General features: G+C 36.6%; 10 protein-coding genes across 10 annotated transcripts; 5 read left to right on the top strand and 5 right to left on the bottom strand.

The window, feature by feature from the left end:
- Positions 1 to 41: 41 nt before the first annotated feature.
- Positions 42 to 5,609, top strand: PRCAT00002761001 (uncharacterized protein; the record flags this gene model as incomplete). The annotated part of the gene is made up of 1 exon (XM_062952642.1): positions 42 to 5,609. The coding sequence occupies one exon, from the start codon at positions 42 to 44 to the stop codon at positions 5,607 to 5,609; it is 5,568 nt and encodes a 1,855-aa protein (XP_062809525.1).
- A 44-nt stretch (positions 5,610 to 5,653) lies between these two features.
- On the bottom strand, positions 5,654 to 6,211 carry PRCAT00002760001 (uncharacterized protein; the record flags this gene model as incomplete). The annotated part of the gene is made up of 1 exon (XM_062952641.1): positions 5,654 to 6,211. The coding sequence occupies one exon, from the start codon at positions 6,209 to 6,211 to the stop codon at positions 5,654 to 5,656; it is 558 nt and encodes a 185-aa protein (XP_062809524.1).
- Positions 6,212 to 6,760: 549 nt separating this feature from the next.
- Positions 6,761 to 8,518, bottom strand: PRCAT00002759001 (uncharacterized protein; the record flags this gene model as incomplete). Its single annotated transcript, XM_062952640.1, has 1 exon — positions 6,761 to 8,518. One exon carries the CDS (start codon positions 8,516 to 8,518, stop codon positions 6,761 to 6,763), a length of 1,758 nt encoding a protein of 585 aa, XP_062809523.1.
- A 101-nt stretch (positions 8,519 to 8,619) lies between these two features.
- On the bottom strand, positions 8,620 to 9,546 carry PRCAT00002758001 (uncharacterized protein; the record flags this gene model as incomplete). The annotated part of the gene is made up of 1 exon (XM_062952639.1): positions 8,620 to 9,546. The coding sequence occupies one exon, from the start codon at positions 9,544 to 9,546 to the stop codon at positions 8,620 to 8,622; it is 927 nt and encodes a 308-aa protein (XP_062809522.1).
- A 154-nt stretch (positions 9,547 to 9,700) lies between these two features.
- Positions 9,701 to 12,970, top strand: PRCAT00002757001 (uncharacterized protein; the record flags this gene model as incomplete). Its single annotated transcript, XM_062952638.1, has 1 exon — positions 9,701 to 12,970. One exon carries the CDS (start codon positions 9,701 to 9,703, stop codon positions 12,968 to 12,970), a length of 3,270 nt encoding a protein of 1,089 aa, XP_062809521.1.
- A 312-nt stretch (positions 12,971 to 13,282) lies between these two features.
- PMT4 (dolichyl-phosphate-mannose-protein mannosyltransferase) lies at positions 13,283 to 15,556 on the top strand (the record flags this gene model as incomplete). Its single annotated transcript, XM_062952637.1, has 1 exon — positions 13,283 to 15,556. The coding sequence occupies one exon, from the start codon at positions 13,283 to 13,285 to the stop codon at positions 15,554 to 15,556; it is 2,274 nt and encodes a 757-aa protein (XP_062809520.1).
- A 146-nt stretch (positions 15,557 to 15,702) lies between these two features.
- Positions 15,703 to 16,908, top strand: PRCAT00002755001 (exopolyphosphatase; the record flags this gene model as incomplete). The annotated part of the gene is made up of 1 exon (XM_062952636.1): positions 15,703 to 16,908. The coding sequence occupies one exon, from the start codon at positions 15,703 to 15,705 to the stop codon at positions 16,906 to 16,908; it is 1,206 nt and encodes a 401-aa protein (XP_062809519.1).
- A 17-nt stretch (positions 16,909 to 16,925) lies between these two features.
- Positions 16,926 to 18,008, bottom strand: PRCAT00002754001 (putative polyadenylation protein; the record flags this gene model as incomplete). The annotated part of the gene is made up of 1 exon (XM_062952635.1): positions 16,926 to 18,008. The coding sequence occupies one exon, from the start codon at positions 18,006 to 18,008 to the stop codon at positions 16,926 to 16,928; it is 1,083 nt and encodes a 360-aa protein (XP_062809518.1).
- Positions 18,009 to 18,153: 145 nt separating this feature from the next.
- Positions 18,154 to 19,302, bottom strand: PRCAT00002753001 (uncharacterized protein; the record flags this gene model as incomplete). Its single annotated transcript, XM_062952634.1, has 1 exon — positions 18,154 to 19,302. The coding sequence occupies one exon, from the start codon at positions 19,300 to 19,302 to the stop codon at positions 18,154 to 18,156; it is 1,149 nt and encodes a 382-aa protein (XP_062809517.1).
- An 827-nt stretch (positions 19,303 to 20,129) lies between these two features.
- Positions 20,130 to 21,104, top strand: CSM3 (Csm3p; the record flags this gene model as incomplete). The annotated part of the gene is made up of 1 exon (XM_062952633.1): positions 20,130 to 21,104. One exon carries the CDS (start codon positions 20,130 to 20,132, stop codon positions 21,102 to 21,104), a length of 975 nt encoding a protein of 324 aa, XP_062809516.1.
- Between the last annotated feature and the right edge of the window lie 61 nt (positions 21,105 to 21,165).

Below are 21,165 nucleotides of genomic sequence, written 5' to 3'. Positions count from 1 at the left end.
TTTATTATGATATCTTGAGTTCGGAAACCGCTATCGATTCTATGGTAACACCAGGGGAAGATGAACTACAAGACTCGCATGATTCTTCAAGTAAGAACGAAAAATTCAAAGAGCTATTCTATACCATGGTGGAAGACTTTTGTGCATCACTAATATACCAGGAAGCAGATGAAGAGCTTTTGAAGACATTATACGAAATATTTACGTATCTCAATTTATTAAAGTTGTCTAGATTCACTTTAGAGTACTCTGAAAGCGGTAAGGTGGAAAGCGATGATATTCTTGGATTATTTCCTGCTGATTCTTTTTTTGCCAAAAGATATCGGCTCATCTTAGCATATTTAAACAGTTTCAACAGTGGTCGAATAGCATATGAAAACGAACTTGAATCTATCACTGAACGATTGAGCTTTTTAAAGCCAATAAAAGTCGATTTTGATTCTCAAATTGAAATTAACAAGCAAAAGAAAGTATTTAATGTATCTCTACATGCCGATAGTGGCAATGAGTTAAGCTGGACTTCTGTTATAGATGATATAAATTCAGCAGTAAAAGGGAATCTAGATAAGCTTAAAGCTCAAGAATTTGGGAAAGGCAGAGCAAAACTCTTGGACTCATATTTTTTACTGGAGAGTCCTCTCGAAAGGATCCAATTTAGTTTTCCTGACTGGACCTCTCAAGACAATAATAAGATGCTGAGTGCTTCTCCACCCTTGAAGGAAACTAACTTGGAGGATGAAAATGTAAAGGAAGATGGAGGTGACTCAGAGACTCATACAAATGGTATTGATAATGCGAAAGAAGCGAGGGAAGTATCTGTTGAAAAGGTTGAAGAGGATCCCAATCTCATTCAAAGTGATGTTAACTTGCCACAAAATGGGGAAGAAAATAACCACTCTAAAGATGAAGGCTCACCTAATATTGAAGACCGGGAGGAGCCATCTAATATACAGAGAGAAGAAGATACAGAAACCAAAAATATAGAAGATGAACCTTTAGAGAATAAATCTAGAGACCCCAAAAACCAGTCAGGGACCATTAATTCAGATAATTCAAGTCAAAGGACCTCAAAACGATTCAAATCTCGACAAGACATCAATAACTTTGATTACAAAGTCTCCCGAAATGACTTTTATGAAACTGTACTGTTTTTTGAAAACATGAATAAGTATCTAAAGCACATTGCTAATTGCCCTTCTCTTGGTAATATAGTTGATTTATACGTCCCTCTTGAAAACGAAGCTTCTGAATTACCAGTTTATATGAAAGACTACCTTGAGATTCTAAATGACTTCAAAAATAGTCATGCCAAATTATTAGTTTCAAACAAACTTGGTAACTCAAAGCAAAGGAATAGCTCGAATGAAGATGAAAAGGTTATGTTGTTTGACGTTCTCAACACCTTTGGAAGTAAAAGCAATTCCTTAACTTCAAAATTCGCAGATAATACTCAACCTATTTCTTATCTTGAAACATCTGATGGCATCAATGACTTTCTAAGTAATGTCACGAATGACTCATACCATTATAGGGATCTCAAGATCGCAATATTGAATAGGCTCCTAGGTATTCGCGAGGACTATGCATCAAATTCTGTATGCTTGATAGTCGATACAACGTGGGATCTAGAGTTATACTTGAGAATTAGGGAATGGTCGATACAATTTGAAACTGAAATATTCTCATGTTTGAAATTGAATTCTTTTGCTTCAAATAAAACTCGAGATATGTCGTTGGCCGTGAGTATTTATGAAATACTCATAGACTATTATATTACGATTCGAGATAAGCTTAATGGTTTACTTTCAAGTAATTTGCGAAGTGGATCTGTGAAATCTTCAAAGGCCACTATCAACTCTTTGGCTGTCGAAGTGGTCAGAGTGAACGATAAAATAAAGAAATGGTATAATTTTTTGGGATGTGAGATTTTTGATAGCTTTGGAGATTGGCAAAAGCTGATGGGTGTAGTCATGAAACTCAGATATAGATATATCTGGAGTTCTTTATTCAAAGAAAAGTCCCAAAGCACTATTATGAAAGATACCAAATTCATAATGCGGGAATTGCAACAATTACATGACAGTATCGGAAATATTGGCGAGCCTTTCGTGATAGCTCTACCAAACTATTTGAACATAAGCGAAATTAGTATTGAAAGTATAAAATCGCAATTGACGACGACGTCGGTTTTGTCTATGTTCGCAAAGATTCTCTCTACTGATTCAGAAGGGAACACTGACGAAGCTGTATACCTCTTGGAAAGCATTCTTATTGACTCGCCTACTTCAAGAAACAGTGAATTCGAAGACAATGAGACCTCTAAGGCTGACAAAGTAGCCGTTGACTCTATTAAGGGCTTTTTATCCAAGTCTCCCGTAGATATGAAACTCAGCCTATGGAATATTTTATTTCTGTACTACAATGATAAAAGCTGTTTTGAAAGATTGCAATTTGGATTTCAGGAATGCTTGAATTTCATTATATGCTTTTTGGAAAGTCATTGCTTCTGCACTCTTCCTTCAAAAGAAAGAGAAAGCACCATCTTAAGAATGCTAGGATTTTATGATGAATGCGTAAAGATTATGCTTCAACATTTGAGCAAAAGAGATTGGAATCTAAGCGTTTCAGATAATGGCTTGTCTGTATCTTTGAATTTACTACTAAAGTTTTTTGGAATTCTTTATTTATTTAGCATTCATGAGGAAGCTTCGATTATATCTAGCTTAAAGGTGTCAATTAATTCCAGATCAACGGCAGCTTATGAGCTTTTCAAAGATATGATTGTGAGAACTATAACTGCCATTATAATATATTATAAGGCTTGTTTGCTTCAATCAAGTGAAGAAATTATCTCTAGTTCTACTAATGATGAGCTAGTTGCTGGTTTTTTAAATCTAATTCATGATCAACTCGGTCCTAGAAAGCTATGTGACAGTGCGCTGGGTTTATTCTTGAGAATGGCTCAGGATATATTGTTAAACTTAAGCTTTGTGCCACAACATGAATTATTACAAATAGTATCATGTCGATATCACTACACCATCAGCATTGACAATTTCTCCCCAGCAGATCATGAGACTGAAGTCGCAGATAAATTGGATAGGTCCTCCACCTATGGCCTTGCCAAGTTTATTTTGCCGTTGTGTTTTCGTCGGAATCCTTTAATTCATACACCGAAGCAGGATTTGAGGCTCTTAATTGACGACTTTTATGAAGTAATTGGTAATCCTGATTTTGAAAATAATGTTGCGCTCAGCAGAAATGATGCTACTTTTAGCTCATTCCTCGAGCTTACAAATATCAGCCCGAAACTCATTCGTGACTCCTTCTATGGTTTAGTGAGCTTGGACTTCAACGATTCTGATTCTGCGGACGATGAAATTGTTAAAAATGGCTTGTACTATTTACAAGGTTTATTGATATTTGCTTCGTATAAGATTCGTAAAAAGAATATGCAAAGCAGAGCAGTTGAATTGGAAAATATTATAAAGTTACTAAAAAATGATTTAATATTTTGCTCTTATAGAATGGAAAGCTGGCTTCTTTTAGGTCAGGCGTATGGTTTTTTGGTAGAAGACGATCTAATTTGGACTTCTGACAAATTGAACATAGTAGAAAGAAAAGTTGGAACTGCAAATCTACAAAGAAAATCTCTCATATGTTATTTTATGGCAGTTAATCAATCAACAAAAACTGAATCATCCTCTGAAAGAGAGCAGATCAAGCCTTTGATAGGAATTTTGATGTCTTCACTAGCAAAGGAGATGTATAATGCTTGCATGCAGCCTATGGATATGTTTGCGTTTAAAGTTCAAGGTAACCCAAGATTTATAAGAAAACCATCAGGAGCAGCATTTGTAAATATATCCACCAATAGTTTGGTAAGTAAAAAGTCCTGCCTAAACATAATTCAACAAACATTGCATTTAGCTATTAAGTCTAAACCTAAAGATTGGACAGGCTATTATTACTTAGCTAAAGTTCAAAGAAAACTCAAAAAGGATCCAGAATTAGTGATCAAAACGCTATTCAAAGCGGGTGCCCTTTCTAAAAGACAATCGAATCTTTCAGATCCTGTAATTGAACCACACTATGCGATTTGTTCTGTCATTTACAAATACGTGAAAAATGACGCACTTTCAATAGATCAGGCTCTTGACTTTTTATCACAAGAACCCGTGATACAGTTCGATCGGACGGAGAAGACTGTACAAATTGTATCAAAGCAAGACTTTTATCGAGTTGTGGTGGAATGTTTAAAACGAATAATCGCTTATGATAAAAAGAAGTGGCATCACAAACCTCGATACAGACTTGCTAAGGTTTTATTCGATGACTTGGGAAATAGTAAAGATGCAATAACCGAAATGTCTTCTTTTGTCTCTTTAAAAGCAACAAGCAAGACTCTAGTTCTGATTTGGAAGCCAGAACATGAACGCCCGGGGAAGCACTTTTATTATACTTTCCAATACATTCAGCTATATATTAGACTTTTAGCTCATGAGAAAGATATGATTGGGCTAATCCAAATGCTCCCCAAGCTTCGTCGCTCTAATGCAACGATGATTTCTTTGTACTATGCGTGGGAAAAGTTGTGTTCAACGATATGCAAAATACTTAGGAATCTGTTGGACGTAGACGATAGTTTTACCGAAAACTTTTTGCAAGAAAACACTTACCAAAACTTCATGAAAGAATCTAAGTTTGTTCTCGATATACTTAAGAAAGATGGGATTCCTAAGGACTTGGTAGCCCATATTTGCTTTCTTCAAGCTATTAATGACATGAAAAAGTTCAATAATGGGTTTGGACCCACGTCTTTGATAGACGACACTATCGTTGCGATTTACATTAGAATTTTTCAATATGTTCTTCGAAATAAAGGAGAAAAGAACATATCAAATGAAAATTTTATGGAATCTCCAAGCGGTAAGATTAAGAAACTTGCAAAGAGAGATGTCTTTCCATTCACGGCTGACATTTTGAAGAGTCTTAAAAGAAGCGTTGAAGGTGCTCTTAAAGATGACCCAAATATTTACAACAAATTCGTTAGCGATTCAGATATAGAAGACAAAAAGAAGTCAAATGAAGGCTCCACATCTAATGATGGAATCCACAATGATATTTTGAAGACACCGGAAATCGGTGCTTCAAGTGTCATGTCAGAAGAGAGTGCTGTCGTGAATGATAACTTTTCTGATCTTAATATTACATCCCCTGACTCTAGTGGACAAAAGGCGAACGGGCAATTAATTTTTGGTGCCACTATAGAAACCAATGTATCTCAGCACAACGGAGAACCTGCTAGCAAAAAGCAGAAACTCGGAGCCAAAGGTGCAACTTTAGCTGAGAATGGGACAACAGACAACATGTACAATGAATCCGTAGAGACAATCAACGGCGAGGAATTTCATGATGCAATCAGCGAACCAAGTGACTTGCAAGTCACAGCCAATGCTGGAGACATGAGAGATAATGAAAATGGTTCTCAAGAAAAGAATAGCATACATCGATCACCCTCTAGTGCAGAGAGTAAATCTTTCGAAGATAACGATAAAGCGAGAGAGTCTAACTCAGCTGGCATTAATTTGGTGGAAGACCAAGGCTAAAACCAAGACCAGAAGTACAGAGAAGAAGAGAACAGTATATAGACCTAATACAATTCTACGTCATTCTTTATTAAGTTTCTCAAAGAAAGATCATAAACAATACCGCTAACTTTCTTCAAGTTGTACTTCAATCCGTCGTATTTTCTTCTGATTGTATCATTCTTGAGGTCTAGCATTTGAAACCCACTTTGAAGCTTTGTTATCAGCTGCAAATTAAGCAAACTTACGGAATATTGTCTGCTCTTAGTTTCGTTGGAAACACTAGGACTGATCGAGACTTGTATAATTGTTTCACTCGTGTAGTCGGCCATAAGTTCAATGAGCCTTAATAAACCCAACAAGTAATCGTTGTAGTTAATCAGCTCCAATGCAAGCAATTGCTCTATTTCATTTGGCGTAAGTATCAATCCTATAGGTCTATCATCAGTAGTTGTAACAAATGGTATTTCCAATTTGAGCTCATTAGCTTTATTGTGGAAAGTATAAGCTACCACTTTGAAATATCGATTAAGCATCAATATATAATATATGTCTTGACAAATTTTTCTTCTAAATCTCTCCTTCATAATATCTTTGCCATCAATGCATTCTAATGTATCCATATATTGATGAAAGACTGTCGTGAGAAGTTTTATATCATCTATAGCACCTCTATGCTTGCCTTTTAGTTCTATTTGATTTGTCTCATGCTTGAAGTTGATAAGCTTCAGTTCTGACCCCAAATGATAGAATTCTTGTAGGTTCACAGGCTCAATGCTGCGCAATCCATTATAATCAGACCTTATCGAAGAAATCTCTCTATTAAATTCTTTTTCTAAGTCACTCAATTGATTCCTGATTCTGTCTCTGCAAATCGTTAGTCAAGTTTTAGCAGGATAGTGATTTGATAATACACATACTCAAAGGTGATTTCTTCTTGAAATAAGTGAAAGATCTTCTCTATCTCCTCAGAGTACAGAGACATTATTCACGAGGATATTGTCAGTTTATTAGTGGTATATATCTTTAGCTAATGAACTGTTCACCTTATCTATTAGTTTGGTTTTTTAATGCGAAGAGATGACTGATATAGGTAGCCACCACGACTAAATGTATAAGTTATGAATTAGTATATATATATATTGGCTTATAATTGGACTATATCATCACTATTATGCTAGCTTATGAATTATTTCCCTCACTTCTTTAGTAGTTTGACTGATATAAATTTGCTGTCGAATGTCTAAGGTTTTGTCATGAGAGGGTTTCAAAGAAATGAAATTAAATACAAGGTCTCCATCTGGCCCAATTTCTGCTTTATAGTCCAAGACATGCTTCACCTTTAAAGCGTCAATAACCGAGCAATTCGTTGCAAACATTTCGTTGAGTTGTACCTCCGAAACATTGTTTAAACCTCCATTAAATGCTAAAAACTTGATGCTCAAGACAAACAAGAGTTTCGAAATGAAATTAATAGCATTGGCAAACAAGCACTTGCCGGGATATTTTTTAGGGTCTATCATCGATACCATGTGTTGAAAAGTCGTCATCGCATTATTATCATATAACTTTTTAAGTATCTTGGAAATTTTTATTTCATTTTTAAAAAGATCAAAAAAGTGAACTAACATTATTAACTTTTCTTTATAGGTACCATCCAAAAGGATCGAACTCAACGAAACCAGACAAGCCGTGCTATTTTGCCTTTTTTCACTCAAATCTGATTCGGATTCTGATCGCGATCTTTCAGATGAGAAGGAACTTCCTCTTCTTGTTAAATTAGTCATTTCACTAGTAAGATCTTTGGATAATGAATTTGTTAGCAATTTAAGTTCGCTTATGAAATTGTCACACGGGTTAATTATTTGGCCAATATCATTGAGCTTTAAAAGATAGTTGATTAAATAAAGCATCGAGAGTTCTTTTCTTTCAGTAGAAGTATTAATTTCTTCATCGCGGTATGATGCAAACGTGAAAGGATGCTGCTCCACCTTTATATTTGGTAAATTTAGCAACACAACAAAATAGGTATCTGCAGCTTCATTGTAAAAATCAGATATTGTAACGTTATCGCCAAGGGACAAAGTAACCAAGTTGAATGCTACGTATTTGAAATAGTTAATCACATCATTATAGTCAACAGAAAAAGATTTGACAGCCTCAATAGCAAACTTCGGATTAACAATGGGATCGTGAAACCCTTTCTGTGGTTTTAGTAATGGAATTAGTAAATAGGACAATGCACATTTGTAAATTGCGTTCACAAATCGGCTCAACATAGGAAATGAAAGAAATAATCCTTGATTCCTCCAACTCTCATCGCAGGATGAAAGAGCGGTGTAAAAGCCTTGAATAAATTCGCTCATAAGGATGACGGTGGATTTGCTATCCTCCAAATACAGCATCTCCTCGGGTTTGTCAATGATGATAGTATCAAGACTCTTTATCAAAAAAGTCAATAACGTCTCGAGGAGAATTGAGGAAGATAAGTATTTTGATATATTTTGTGATTCCTTTGCAAGAAATTGGTTAATATTATAATACATGTCAGTGAATAATTTGCCTAACCTAGCGGCAATGTTCCCTATTAAGTTGGTCTTTTCTGTTGCTTGTTCTTCATCGCATAAAGATAAGCTGATATCGAATGTGGTTTTATAATTTAATATTTGGCTGCTCAAACTCTCTAAAGTATAAACCCACAACACACTATGATCTTTTAGCTGACACAAAGAAAGTGTACCAAGCTGTTCATTAAAGTATTCCTGTAACACATTTAATCGCTCTGATAGTTCCTCTAATGTATATTCCTTCTTTATAAGCTGCACCAGTCCTAGTAGATCATTCTGCTTCCCAATGATAAGATCGATTAGCTCCTCCAATCCATCTCCGGGACTTCTATCAGCAGTTCTTCCTGAAAAGGTACTTGACATAGATGCTCTTCTTTAAGATGTTTATTTGAAGATTTACCTAAGAAGCTTTGAACTTATGATTTGGGGTGGTTCCTGTATACAATGTTATATATCGATTTGGGCTATAGAGTAGGGAAAGGAAGTTTTCTATGACACCTAGAGACGATTTCTGAATAATTAGGCTCAATATCCGGAGTGATATATCCATGTCTTATCAAGAAGTCAATTATAATCAAGCCGCAATTTGGCTTGAATTCATTTCTATATAATCTCTTAAGTACCTCATCCGAATCCATAAGAACGAAGCTTTCAACCTCACCATCCTCTGGTCTTGGTATCACATCTGTTTCATTATCAAACTCCAAGTCATATGTGTATTCAACCTCTGGTTGAACATTTCCTTGTGCACCTTTCGGCTGATACATATACAGAACGACCCCAGTAGGTTTGATATGCAGTTTGACAAATTCTGCTGAAAGGTGGCCCTCCTCGAAGCATTCTTTGATTACTGTCTCGCCTATCCCATTAGGAAACCCAATTCCACCAGCGATAGTGTTGTCAAGCATCAATGGATACGTTTGCTTGGTCTTCGATCTTCTTGGAACCCACAACTTCAATTTCTTATTACTCGTCTTTGAAGCGGGAATATATCCATTAATATGAACACCATAAGTTACCACACCGATAAGTACTGAGAGTGCACGCTCTACTAGCACATAGGGCGTATGAGTAGGATTATATACCACGTATAGTTCATTTCTCCAAGCCTTATCCAAACTATCAGAGAAATATGGCAATTTTCTCCATTTTTCAGCTATGGTCTTTAAAACTTCATTTCTCTTTTCAAATATGTCCAATTTACTATCAAATGTGACGGTCTTCTCTGATCTCTCGATATGAAACCACAGCTCTTCGGCTAATCTAGCAGCTATATCTTCTTCAATATACCCCAAGATAGCACTCCGATCATGAGAAAGCAATTTGTAGTATCCAGGATCTTCACCGTATGGAAAATTATCAACCTTAGTTATTACTTCCAAGTATGACATTGTCAATTGCCCGATTTGACGTTGTTATCGTAAGTTTTTGGTTTTATACTGAGAAATAACATGCAGGGAGTAACTAACTTTTGTAGCGATGATCTTATAACCAAGGAAGAACCGTAGGCTAGGCACAAAAAGGTGGTCTAAAGTTAGAAAGAAGATGCAAGGATCTTCAAGATCCTTATACAAGGCACTTTCGTCTTTATTCGAGAGTTCTGGAGGGGGAAATGATAATTTATCGTCGGAAGACACTTCAGAATCATTTAGAGCCATAACACTTTATCTTGAGAAACATAATACTTCCCAAAGTATAAAACAAACAAGTAGTGTTCATGAAGAGCTTTTGAGGCTATATACGAAATACGTTCAAGAATCTACTAATATTGAATTAAATATCTTATTTTTGGAGGTTTTACAACAAATTGCGCCAGTTTTAGACAAAGATGATGTTCGATTCTGGTTAAAGACCTATTTGAGTCCTGCGGTAGATAGTGCTGGATTCGACTTGAATTTCGTGAAAAAGGCAAGAGAGTACATTAAAGCTTTGGCAATAAATTCCATGCAAACTGATGATCCTATTCTACAAGAAGAGCGGGATGGTATTGCAGTAATGGTGATGGAGTATGTTTTGCAAATATATTTAGGAGGACATGATAAGAACTACGAGATCATCAATCTATACCCAACGGATGAAGAGAAGAAATCACAGGTTTTCTGGGAAAGAATAAGATTTATCAAACTAAATTGTGAAGATCTTCTCTACGAGTTTGCCTTAAAAAAAACCATTGCATATTTTGAACTTCTCAATAAATACTTTTCAAATCCTAATGAGAGAATCCAAATCATTACATTATTATCGCATGTGCTTGTATCACACAACTCACAATCATACCAAATTGTTAATACTAATTTCTATTCAAGTCTATTAAAATGTTTAATGTACGACTTTGATAAGAGTTTGGTGCTAGTTGCCTTATCGCTGTTGGTTCTTTTGATCCCACAGATTCATCGCCATGTCGCAGATGCTTTGCCCGATTATTTTACATTGTATATGAGATTGGCGAGTTGGGATTACTTAGACCATACTTTGCCAAACCGTGTGGAGAACTATTCTAATTTTCTTAAAGAAGAAGGTATTAAATGGAATCAGGCTCTCCCAGAACAAGAATCCCAGGATCATCCACTTTTTCAAAACTCGAAAGTCGAATTGGATGTTCTGTATCTCGTAACCTTACTATATGGGTTGTTTCCAATAAATTTCATGAGATTTTCAGAATCTCCGCTTCAATACTTAATCAATCATAAACCAAAATTTACTAATTCCGATTTTTTGGTTAAGCTTAGTCGTATGTCGGAGGATCTTGATCCCCGGGAAGTAAGCTATCCAATGCTTGTACGAGAGAAGACAAACAGATTCTTGAGAAGTTTCATTTTGCATCCCTCAATTATAAAAGGAAAAACTTCGATTGAAAATGAGCTAAAAAATCCACTCGCATGGTTACTTGAAGAAAGCAATGGAGACTCACTCGGTATAGAGAAAATTTCTTTGGGTTGCTTATCACTTAATCCCAATATTATGGTTAGCATTCCTGATTATTTGACTGATTTGAATCTTGACACCAAAATTTTGGGTCATGATAGTAATCTCTCAGGCTTCGTCTTTAATGGAGTCGGTGGCTCGAACGAAAATTCGCAGCCCAGCTCACAGCATGTATCGAGGACTTCTTCCTTGGGGAGCCCCTTAATGAGTTTTAAAGATTCTTTCGTAAAAAGTTTGTTGCCGAAAGAAGTTCAAAACATAAATAGAAAACTATCAGTCGTTCCAACTGATTTATATCTTGAAAGCTCTGCACCTCGCCTGGAAATCAAGTTTAAGGAAGTTGCGTTTGATAAAGAACGGTTAAAAAAAGACGATACAGGGCTATTGAACATCGACACTAATAGCCAATTGAAGGGCCCGGATGCTTCTGCAACCTCATCGCCTCATTTAATACCTTCAGCCTTAGGATCAACTGAACATCTCAATGACTTGTTTCAAACTCATGAAAAGTTGTATGTCCCTTCCGTCAAATTACGTGAGTCTGTGAACGACGCAGATCAGACTTCAACCAGAACCTCGGTTTCGACTCAGGTTAATGAAAAACATAAAAGCGAATTACATATACAGAAGCCCGTTTCTTCGCCTACTATTTCGTTAGAAACCGCCGTGGTGCATCAAAATTCTTTAAATTCTTCCTTGGGGAGCTCAAATTCTAATGCCATTGCAAGTGCAATGCAATCGAAGGAAATGAAAGGCTCTGAGATTGATTTCTATCAACGTGAGTTGCTATTAATGAAAAACGAACTAGAATTCAGAAGTTACTTGAAACATTTGAATAAGTTTAATTACCTCACAGCAAAAATAAAGCTTAATAGGCTTGCAAAGGAGAAGGAATTACACGAATTTAACGAGATGAAATCCAACTATGTATCAAAGAAAGAATATGATTCTGTTGTCGAGTCTTTAAGATTGGTTGAGCTCGAACATGATCAAAAGCTTTCGAGCATGCATGACAAGGACGAATTAGTCCTTGATAAGCTAAGACAAGTTCTAATTGAGAAGCAAAAAATCTCTTCACAACTAGAGCTCAAGAATACTGAACTACAGTCCAAGGTTTCGGATTTGAATTACCTCAACAAAATGTTATCAGAAAGGGATTTCGAAATTAATCAGTTGAAAACCAAAGCAGCTATGTTCGAGAATACTAACAGACTGTCTACTACAAAGCCAACTGATAATACTAGTTCAAATTTGCTGGCTTCTGAAAACTCCACTCAACAAATCAGGTGTGAAGAGGGCCCCAACGCGGAAGAACAGGCGATGCATAGCATGAAAAATGAAATATTGATCTTAACTGAGTGCAACCTGGATCTTTCGAAAGATCTTACCGAATCGCGTGCATTATTAGACTCGTCTATAAAGTCGTATGAATCAAAAATTGATGTCCTAAGACAGGAGCTTGGTGAGAGGGCTAAGGCTCTAACTTTGAATTACGAACAAAGGATTCAAGAACTAACTGCCACCGTTCGCAAGTATGAAGGATTTTTGGAAGAAAAGAATGCTAGAATTGTCCAGATTTCTATGTCTCAGCCTGTAGCAATTCCAACTCCGACGCCACTTCTTAGTATCCATAGCAATGGGAACAGCAATGAGAATTCCAACAATAACAGCAGTAATAACAATAATAATTACAACAATCGGCTCAACACCTCAATGTCATCTTCTCGGAGCTCAAGCCTTTCTCCAAGTAATGTTACTAGCCCAAAGCAGCAGCATACAAGCCCTTATCTTCAGTCACCGCCTCCCCAGAGACCTTCCATTCCGCCCAATACTCAGCCTATTATCAAAGGAAGAGGTGGTTATCAAAAGAGATCAAAGAAATTTATGTAATGTGGCCCCTTGGCGAATGTTTTTCGCAATCAAAAACTCTGGAACCGTTTTAGAGAACGAAGTTCTGCATATAGATATTTTCATTGAGACGTGGTCAGTTTTGAAAAAACAATCTCTTTTATAGTCAATTCCAACTAATAATACAACATCATTTGCAAGCTTGGAAGACTACTGTTTCTTCTAAGGCTTTGTTCCAGGCTATTGAGATAAAATATCCAGAATTGAGTTCACAAGCTATAAAACAAGAGACTCAAACAAAAGTTAGTTGTATTTCTCGACTTTATTTCAATCATTTTTCAGTGTAGAAGAAAGATGTCACAAGGTTTAAGAAAAAGGGGAGCAAAGAAAGGAAGCAGTTCTACTACAAATACGCTTTCAACATCTTCTTATGATGACGACATTAAGAAAGAGAAGAGCGTTAATGTGCTAGGAGAGAAGGAATCTAACTTGAAATACTATGTAAGTTTGGTGGTAGTTACCCTATTGGCCATTTATACAAGATTTGACAAGATTGGAACGCCTGATAGAGTTGTCTTTGATGAGGTGCACTTTGGTAAGTTTGCATCTTATTATTTGGAAAGGACATATTTCTTTGATTTGCATCCTCCATTTGCAAAACTACTCATTGCGTTTGTCGGATACTTGATGGGATATGATGGCCTGTTCAAGTTTGATTCTATCAACGATAGTTACACCCAAAACAATGTGCCATATATCGGATACAGATCTCTTCTGGCTGTTCAAGGTGTTTTGACTGTTCCTACATTGTTTCTAACTATGAAGACATTAGGCTTCTCTGTGCCTGCTTGCGTTATGTCGAGTGTTCTTGTTTGCTTTGATAATGCTCATGTCATTGACTCTCGCTTAATTTTGTTGGATGCCACCTTACTTTTAAGCGTTGCATTGACTATATATTGCTACACCAAATTCTCGACATATAGAAAGCAACCTTTTACAAAATATTGGTGGATTTGGTTGTCCTTGACTGGAATCTCTCTCTCGTGTGTCATTTCTACGAAATACGTGGGTGTTTTCACATATTTTACGATTGGCATTGGTGTTTTACATGAGTTATGGATCCTTCTTGATTATAGAAAGGGGTTAACTATGACTCAGTTTTCGAAGCATTTTGTTGCCAGGTTATGGAGTTTGATTGTTGTTCCATTCTTTATTTACTTGTTCTGGTTTTATTTACATTTTGCGATCTTGACTAAATCTGGTCCGGGGGACTCGTTCATGTCATCTGAGTTTCAGGAAACGTTACTAGAATCTCCAATGGCTAAAGATTCGAAAGACGTTCATTACTACGATTTCATTACGATTAAACATAAGGATACTGAAGCATATTTACATTCTCATTTATTTGATTACCCCTTACGGTATGAGGATGGAAGAATTTCTTCCAACACTCAGCAGGTAACTTGTGTTTTTGATGAGGATAATAGAGAGCCAGAGGATGTAAATAACCAGTGGCAAATATTGCCTGTCGATCAAGAGAAAGTTAACAGCGATGTTAGTGTCTACACAAATGATATCGTTCGACTCAAACATATTGGGACCGGAGGTTTCCTTTTGACCCATGATGTCGCATCACCTTTAAAGCCAACGAATGAGGAATTCACAATCGCCCACGGAGAAGATGCAGATGTAACTCATTTCAATGAAACATTGTTTAGGTTGAGATTCTCCTCGTCCGGCAATAATGCCAAAAAGAGGAAGCTTGTGAAAACTTTGGCGACTCCGATCAAGATTATTCATGTTGATACTGTCGTTGCTATGTGGACACACGACGATGAAAAGTTACCAGAATGGGGATTTGGACAACAGGAGGTCAGTGGAAACAAAAAAATTCAAGATAAGGACAACACCTGGATCATTGACGGTATAGTAAATATGGCTGAGGATGATGCAAGAAAGAAATATGTGCCCAAAGTAGTCAAGACACTCCCATTCCTAAAGAAATGGTGGGAGTTACAGTTATTGATGTTTCATCATAATAACCAGCTCACTTCTAGCCATCCCTTTGCATCAATGCCTGAGGCTTGGCCGCTAGCATTGTCAGGAGTCTCTTTCTGGAATGATAATGAGGCTAGGAAGCAAATATTTTTCACTGGAAATATTATTGGATTTTGGTTGGAAGTTTGCTTCATCGCAATTTACTTGGGTTTGGTTCTTGCTGATCAAGTAACGAGTCGCCGTAACCTTCATTTGCTCACCAAGCAGGCTAGATCAAGACTTTACAATACATTGGGATTCTTCTTCATTGGCTGGTGTGCCCATTATCTTCCATTTTTTTTGATGAATAGACAAAAATTCTTACATCATTACTTACCTGCTCATTTGATTGCAGCCTTGTTCTCGGGTGGTCTAGTAGAATTTATATGCTCGAATAATTCTACCAAAAGGGATCATGGTGTCAATGGCGTCCAAAGAAACAAGATCGTCCTTATGGTGTCCCTTTGTTGCTCCGCAGTTGTTTGGTTCTTCTTCTTCTTTAGACCGGTAACTTACGGAGATGTCTCTCTTTCTATTGAAGAAGTAAAGAGAAGGAACTGGTTAGACATTAACTTGCATTACGCTAAGTAATCAAGTATATAAATACATACAAATCAATACTTCATTGAATCAATTTACATTCTTTAATTAGTACCTTGTATATTGTATAGAAAAGGTGATGATCGAGCAAAATTCTTCTAAATGATAAACTAGTGAAGAAAGTAAATCCCGTCACAATGTCAGTCAAGGCTTTTCTTGTCAATATAAAACACCATTTGGAAGCCAATGTCACGAAGATTCCTTTAAGGTTTGCTACTGGCAATCAGTCTGCGGATATGGACTCCGTTATAAGCGCTATCAGTTATTCATATTTTAGCTATATCAAGAATTCCAATGCAATTTTGATTCCCTTAATTAATATCCCTAGGGATGACTTTAAATTGAGAAGAGATATTAAATTGCTATTAGAGCGTCATTCAATAACGGAAGACTTGTTGTACTTTGTTGAAGATTTTGAATCGTATTCAAAGGTTGCGTCGAGTATTGAGCTTGTTCTTGTGGACCATTGTAATATTCAAGGTTCTGCCTTGAATAACGCATTCAAAGATGGAAAGGTCAAAGTTGTTGGTATAATAGATCACCATGAAGACGAAAATGCTTTCTTAGATGCAAATCCAAGGATAATACATTCCAATGGGTCCTGTTCAGCTCTTGTTTTCAATTACTGGTATTCACAGTTCGACGATAAGACAGTCTTGAAACAAAATGAAATTATAGAGCTATTATTGGGTCCGTTGCTCATTGATACTTCAAATATGACGCAGAAGGTTGAAGAGGGAGACGAGGATGCTATCAAAACATATAAGCAACTATTAAATCCTGATACTATCACAACGTTTTCTTCTTCACAAGAGAAGACGGATTCTGACCCGTTTTCAGGTTTTTATTCAGAGCTCAAGAAAGCCAAGAAAGATCTCCATGGGTTTTCCCTATATGATATTTTGCGCAAAGATTATAAACAATTTACATTTGGCTCTAATGATACTGTTGTTGGCTTTAGTTCAGTTGGCAAATCATACTTCTGGCTTTTTAAGGAATATTCCCCTGAGCACTTTAAAAAAGCTTTAAACCAGATGCTCCAAACACTCAAGTTGGATCTTTTAGTTGTCACCACTTCGTATACCACATCCAGTGGAAAATATACTAGAGAGTTTTCATATTATTATGATTTGAAAAATGCCAAATTTGATAAACTATACAAGTTAGCGGACCCTAAATTAAAATTGAATCTGGATATTTACAAGGGTACTAAGTTCGCTGACAAGCTCAATGAGGTCAACTCAAGTGGACATAAACTAGAAATCTTTAACCAGGTAAATATCAAAGCATCTCGAAAGCAAGTGGTTCCTGTGATTAAAGATGTTCTTGAGGAACATGATTAGAATAAGATATTTATATACTAAGAGGCTTCACTGGTGCCAATGTATGCAACTTTATAATTTCGAACTTCGCCACCTTCTTCAAAGGAAACTTGTTTACTAGAAGATGGTAATAGACTATTCACTTTGTCTATCTTGTTGTTGAAGCTTTTTAATACATCGGGAAATGTCTCTATATATTCGACGTTTTCAAGTTCTTCGATTCCAGTTGAAATTGCAGGACAATATAGGATTTTTAGTGAATTCTTCGTAATATGATCGCTGTATGATACATCCATTCCAATGCCTATAATCCAAAGGAATATACCTTCAGACCCGTTATAAATTTTAAACTTCCTTGAAGCAGATATGTTTATCTTATCCAATATCACACTGTAAATGTACAACCACTTCGGAAATGTTTCTTTTCTTGTTCCATAAGCAAGAGAAAGATTCCATTTAAATAGCCTAACATTACTGCCATTTAAATCACCCAAACTTGTATGACATTGGGTACAAGTAACACCATCATGTGTATTTATGCTCTGGGGTGTAAACTTTTCATTCAACTGTAGGTAGTAGCTTCCCATTATTACGTCATTGTTATTTGCTTGAAGCTTTCCATTGTAGTCCTTCTCTACTTGCTCATCAGAATGAGGTTTGTGACAATGCCAAAAGTCCATTAGTTCATGCCAATACTCAGAAGGCATATCAAGAAACTTGTAGTTTCTCGAATCTATTATTCCTTGGCCACAAGATATGCAATTGAAAGTAAAAAGATTTGCCATATCGCCATCTTTCGGTGTTTTATTTTTCAAGTCTTTACATGACCATTTTTGTATGTTTGAGCTTACAAACGATTCAGTCCTTTCATTTTCAATCCTAGGATTCTCTAGACTTATAGATATCGTTAAGCAGTCCTTCGTTTTGTTAACACTTTTTATTTTCAAATTATTATGAGGTAAGTATATTGGTAAGACCACATCGGTATGTTTCTTCTTAGATGAGATCAAGAGATGGTTCTTCGATTGAAGCGCAACTCCTTTCAAGTCATGAAGTGACTCATCAAAGTCAACGATTATAGATAGCACATTAACCCTGGGTAAATATTCACAGCAGTTCATGGACCCAAGGATACGCAAAGTTCTATTAATTTTTTTGTTTTTCTTACCTACTTTGTTTAATATGAAAGATCGTTTAATATTATGACTATATAAAGAATAAAGGATTTAAATAAATATGCTTAGCAAATTAAATATCTATATCTTATCAAGAAGGTCTTACCTTTTCTGAATGTATCCTTATCTGATTTCCATTCAATGATTCATAAAGTGGTCGTAAAGTATCAGAAGGTACCCGAGTATCAGAGGGCACCCGAGATGCAGGTTGGCTATTGGACTTACTAGGATGGTTCTGGTTTTGCTCCATCACATTTTGGTTAGTGAAATACTTCGGCGGTGGTTTTCGATGTTGTAAATTCATATCCTGGGTATAAAGCAGAAGTAATGGAAAAGGATACTCCTGATGCTTCGAGATGTGTGCTCTTTGTTGCAATGGCGGATGATTTTTGTTGACAATCTTCGGTATATCAACATGTGCTATTGGCTCGGCGGTGTCGTTGGCCAATAGACTCCCACTGCGACTTCGTGGCTTTGAATAACGCTTCTCTTCCTTCTTGGGAACATTGCCTTCAACAATTGCAAAAGTTTGAACATTATTATTCAAACTCTTGAATGTTGATAACGAAGATGTCAGGAATGCTTCTTTATTTACCCATCCCAAAAGCCCCAAGGCGCTGATAGTTCGCTCAAATGTCTTGCATCTTGTCAGCAAGTCTTCTGGTGAGTCAATATAACATATGTAATCCAATGAAGTCTGAAGAAAGCTCTTGTCTTGGGAAAAGCTCGATGCAAACATATAGAAATACAGATGAATACCACTTGTAATATTGCTCATGTCGCAGACTTGCCTTGCAATGTTCAGGGACAAAGCTAATATCCTATTGTACAACATGTTATTGCTTGCAACTACCCTCACTAGAGGCTCGATGAACCTCTCTTCAAAATCACTGAAGCTATACATTCTGAGTCCAAGAACCTTGTAGCTGACAACACCAGGATATGCATAATTGATCACTAAGCATCCATGGCCATAAAAGAGCCAAAACTTGGTCACAAAAAAAATTAGTTCCAAGAATGGGCTAACACCAGATAAAGAAAGTAGCTGGATGAAAAAGAGATTCTGGACATAGCTAACACCGATGTAGCAAAGCCAATAATTAACAAGAAATATGATATTCTTAGTCACTTCAGAATTGTTCGTACCCACGGTCAAAGTGTTCAACAGCTTAAGAGTTAGTAGCAAAGGAAATAGGTAGCAACTAACAACTGATAGCAGCGATATTAGGAAACTTAGCATATTTTATAAATTCGAAATGGACTTTGGTCCCCTCTTTTGTACCCCTTTATATTTCTTTGATATACTCTGTCTTTCAGCAGTGGTTTAAGGAGATTTTATATATTCTGAAGGTTGCTAGCCATAAATGGAACTCAAGGTTCTATTTGTGGTATAGCGCAGTGTGACATATTTCCGAGCGCACAGAGATTTTCTTTTAGCAAATTACCGTCTGCTACACACAAACTGCTTTATCGTCTAGCGAGCTGCACTGAGACTTTGTAAGGATAGTGCAGCATCTGAAACATCCGCTAGTGAATGAGGTCACTATAAGCTCGACTTTGGAACTGGCCCTGGGAAATCTTCAAACACAAAGAATACAGGTCGTAGCACACCAGGAATGTAATATCGGCCATTCGGTAAGTAAGAATCCAGTGAGACCCTTGGATGAATGCTATCAAGCTGTTATACAGCGTTGTAGTAGTAGTTGTCGCTGTTGTATTTGTAACTGGTAGTAAAGGGAGCCCAATCCCAACATTCTCTCTATAAGTTTTTCATCTCTCCAAGTAACCTGATTGTTGCAATACAACGAAAAAAAGTGGAAATCAAAATTACACTAGCAAACAATAAACATTCAAGGAAGAGAATTGCTCAATATATACTTGGAGGGTCTTATACAACACACAGTGATGTCTGAGGATGCTTTCTCTCTTTTCAAATATTTGTGCCAGTAGTTCATTGCTCTTCTTGTAATGCTGGTTGTAAAACGGAACGCGTAAATATTTGAATTGTTTTTACGTCATAATAATAAGGAAATAAGGACTACTGCCAATATATCCAAAGCATAGGAAATGGACTTAGAGGAAGAGTTAAGTTTATTGCATGAAGATATAAGACTACATGAGACGCGTCCTACTGCAAAAGAAACCGAAACAGCGCTAGAGGAGCCGCCAGAACAAGATGAGAATGACGATTTCTTAGGGCTTGACAAGCAAATCAAACTTTCAACTAGAAGCAAAATAGCTAAGGTTGACAATGAGAGGATATTTGACAAACAAAGAGGTATACCATATGTGATTAAGAACCATAAAAAACTTTCACACCGAATGAAAAAGAATGATAAGACTCTTGCAAAAACATTATCAAACAACTCACATTACTCAACTAAGCAAATCAGGAGGCTCAAGATTGAAAATGAATTTACTAACTTGGAGTCTGTAATTCAATTCTATCAACTTTGGTGCCATGGATTGTTCCCAAAGGCTCGCTTTAGAGATTGTTTGCGTTTAGTTCGTTCTTTAGGAGTCAAGTCCAGCTCTTTAAAACTTTATAGAAAGGAGATGATCGAGCTTGAGATCAGGAAATTGAAGACCGAAAAGGGGCTCGTGGATGAAGTAGAAAGAGAGCCGTTAGAAAGCGAACTACCTGAGCAGCCAAATGGTCCTGAATCTCCTATTGATAATCCGGAAAGTAACCTAAATACTAATAATGACAATGATGACGATGACTGGAGTTTTATGAATAGAAAGAACTACAAATCAAATGACTTATTTGTTGGTGATGGCTATGATGATTCCGATTCCGGGGAATTATACGGTGAACCGCAGGATAAGGAAATGACAACCAAAAATCCGGATGATGAATCTAGGATATTTCAAGACCATCAGCAAGAGGAGAAAAATGCAGAAGATGGTTTCTCAGATGACAACGACTTAGTTTTCCCTGATACACATACAATTGATGCGAAAGGTGAGCAGGAATACCCCGAGGAGTTCGACATGGAAGATGACTACGAGTTGGAAATTATGAGAGAAATGGACTCATGACTTTAATGCTTAGACGGCTTAGTATATATTTATATCTTCTGCTCAAAGTACTCGAGAGGTT

This window comes from Priceomyces carsonii (assembly GCF_900007245.1).
Source record: "Priceomyces carsonii strain CBS4050 genome assembly, scaffold: Debaryomyces_carsonii_scaffold_3, whole genome shotgun sequence".
Lineage (NCBI taxonomy): Eukaryota > Fungi > Ascomycota > Pichiomycetes > Serinales > Debaryomycetaceae > Priceomyces > Priceomyces carsonii.
Note: the sequence above shows the minus strand (reverse complement) of the source record. Positions and strands in the feature narration are given on the sequence as shown.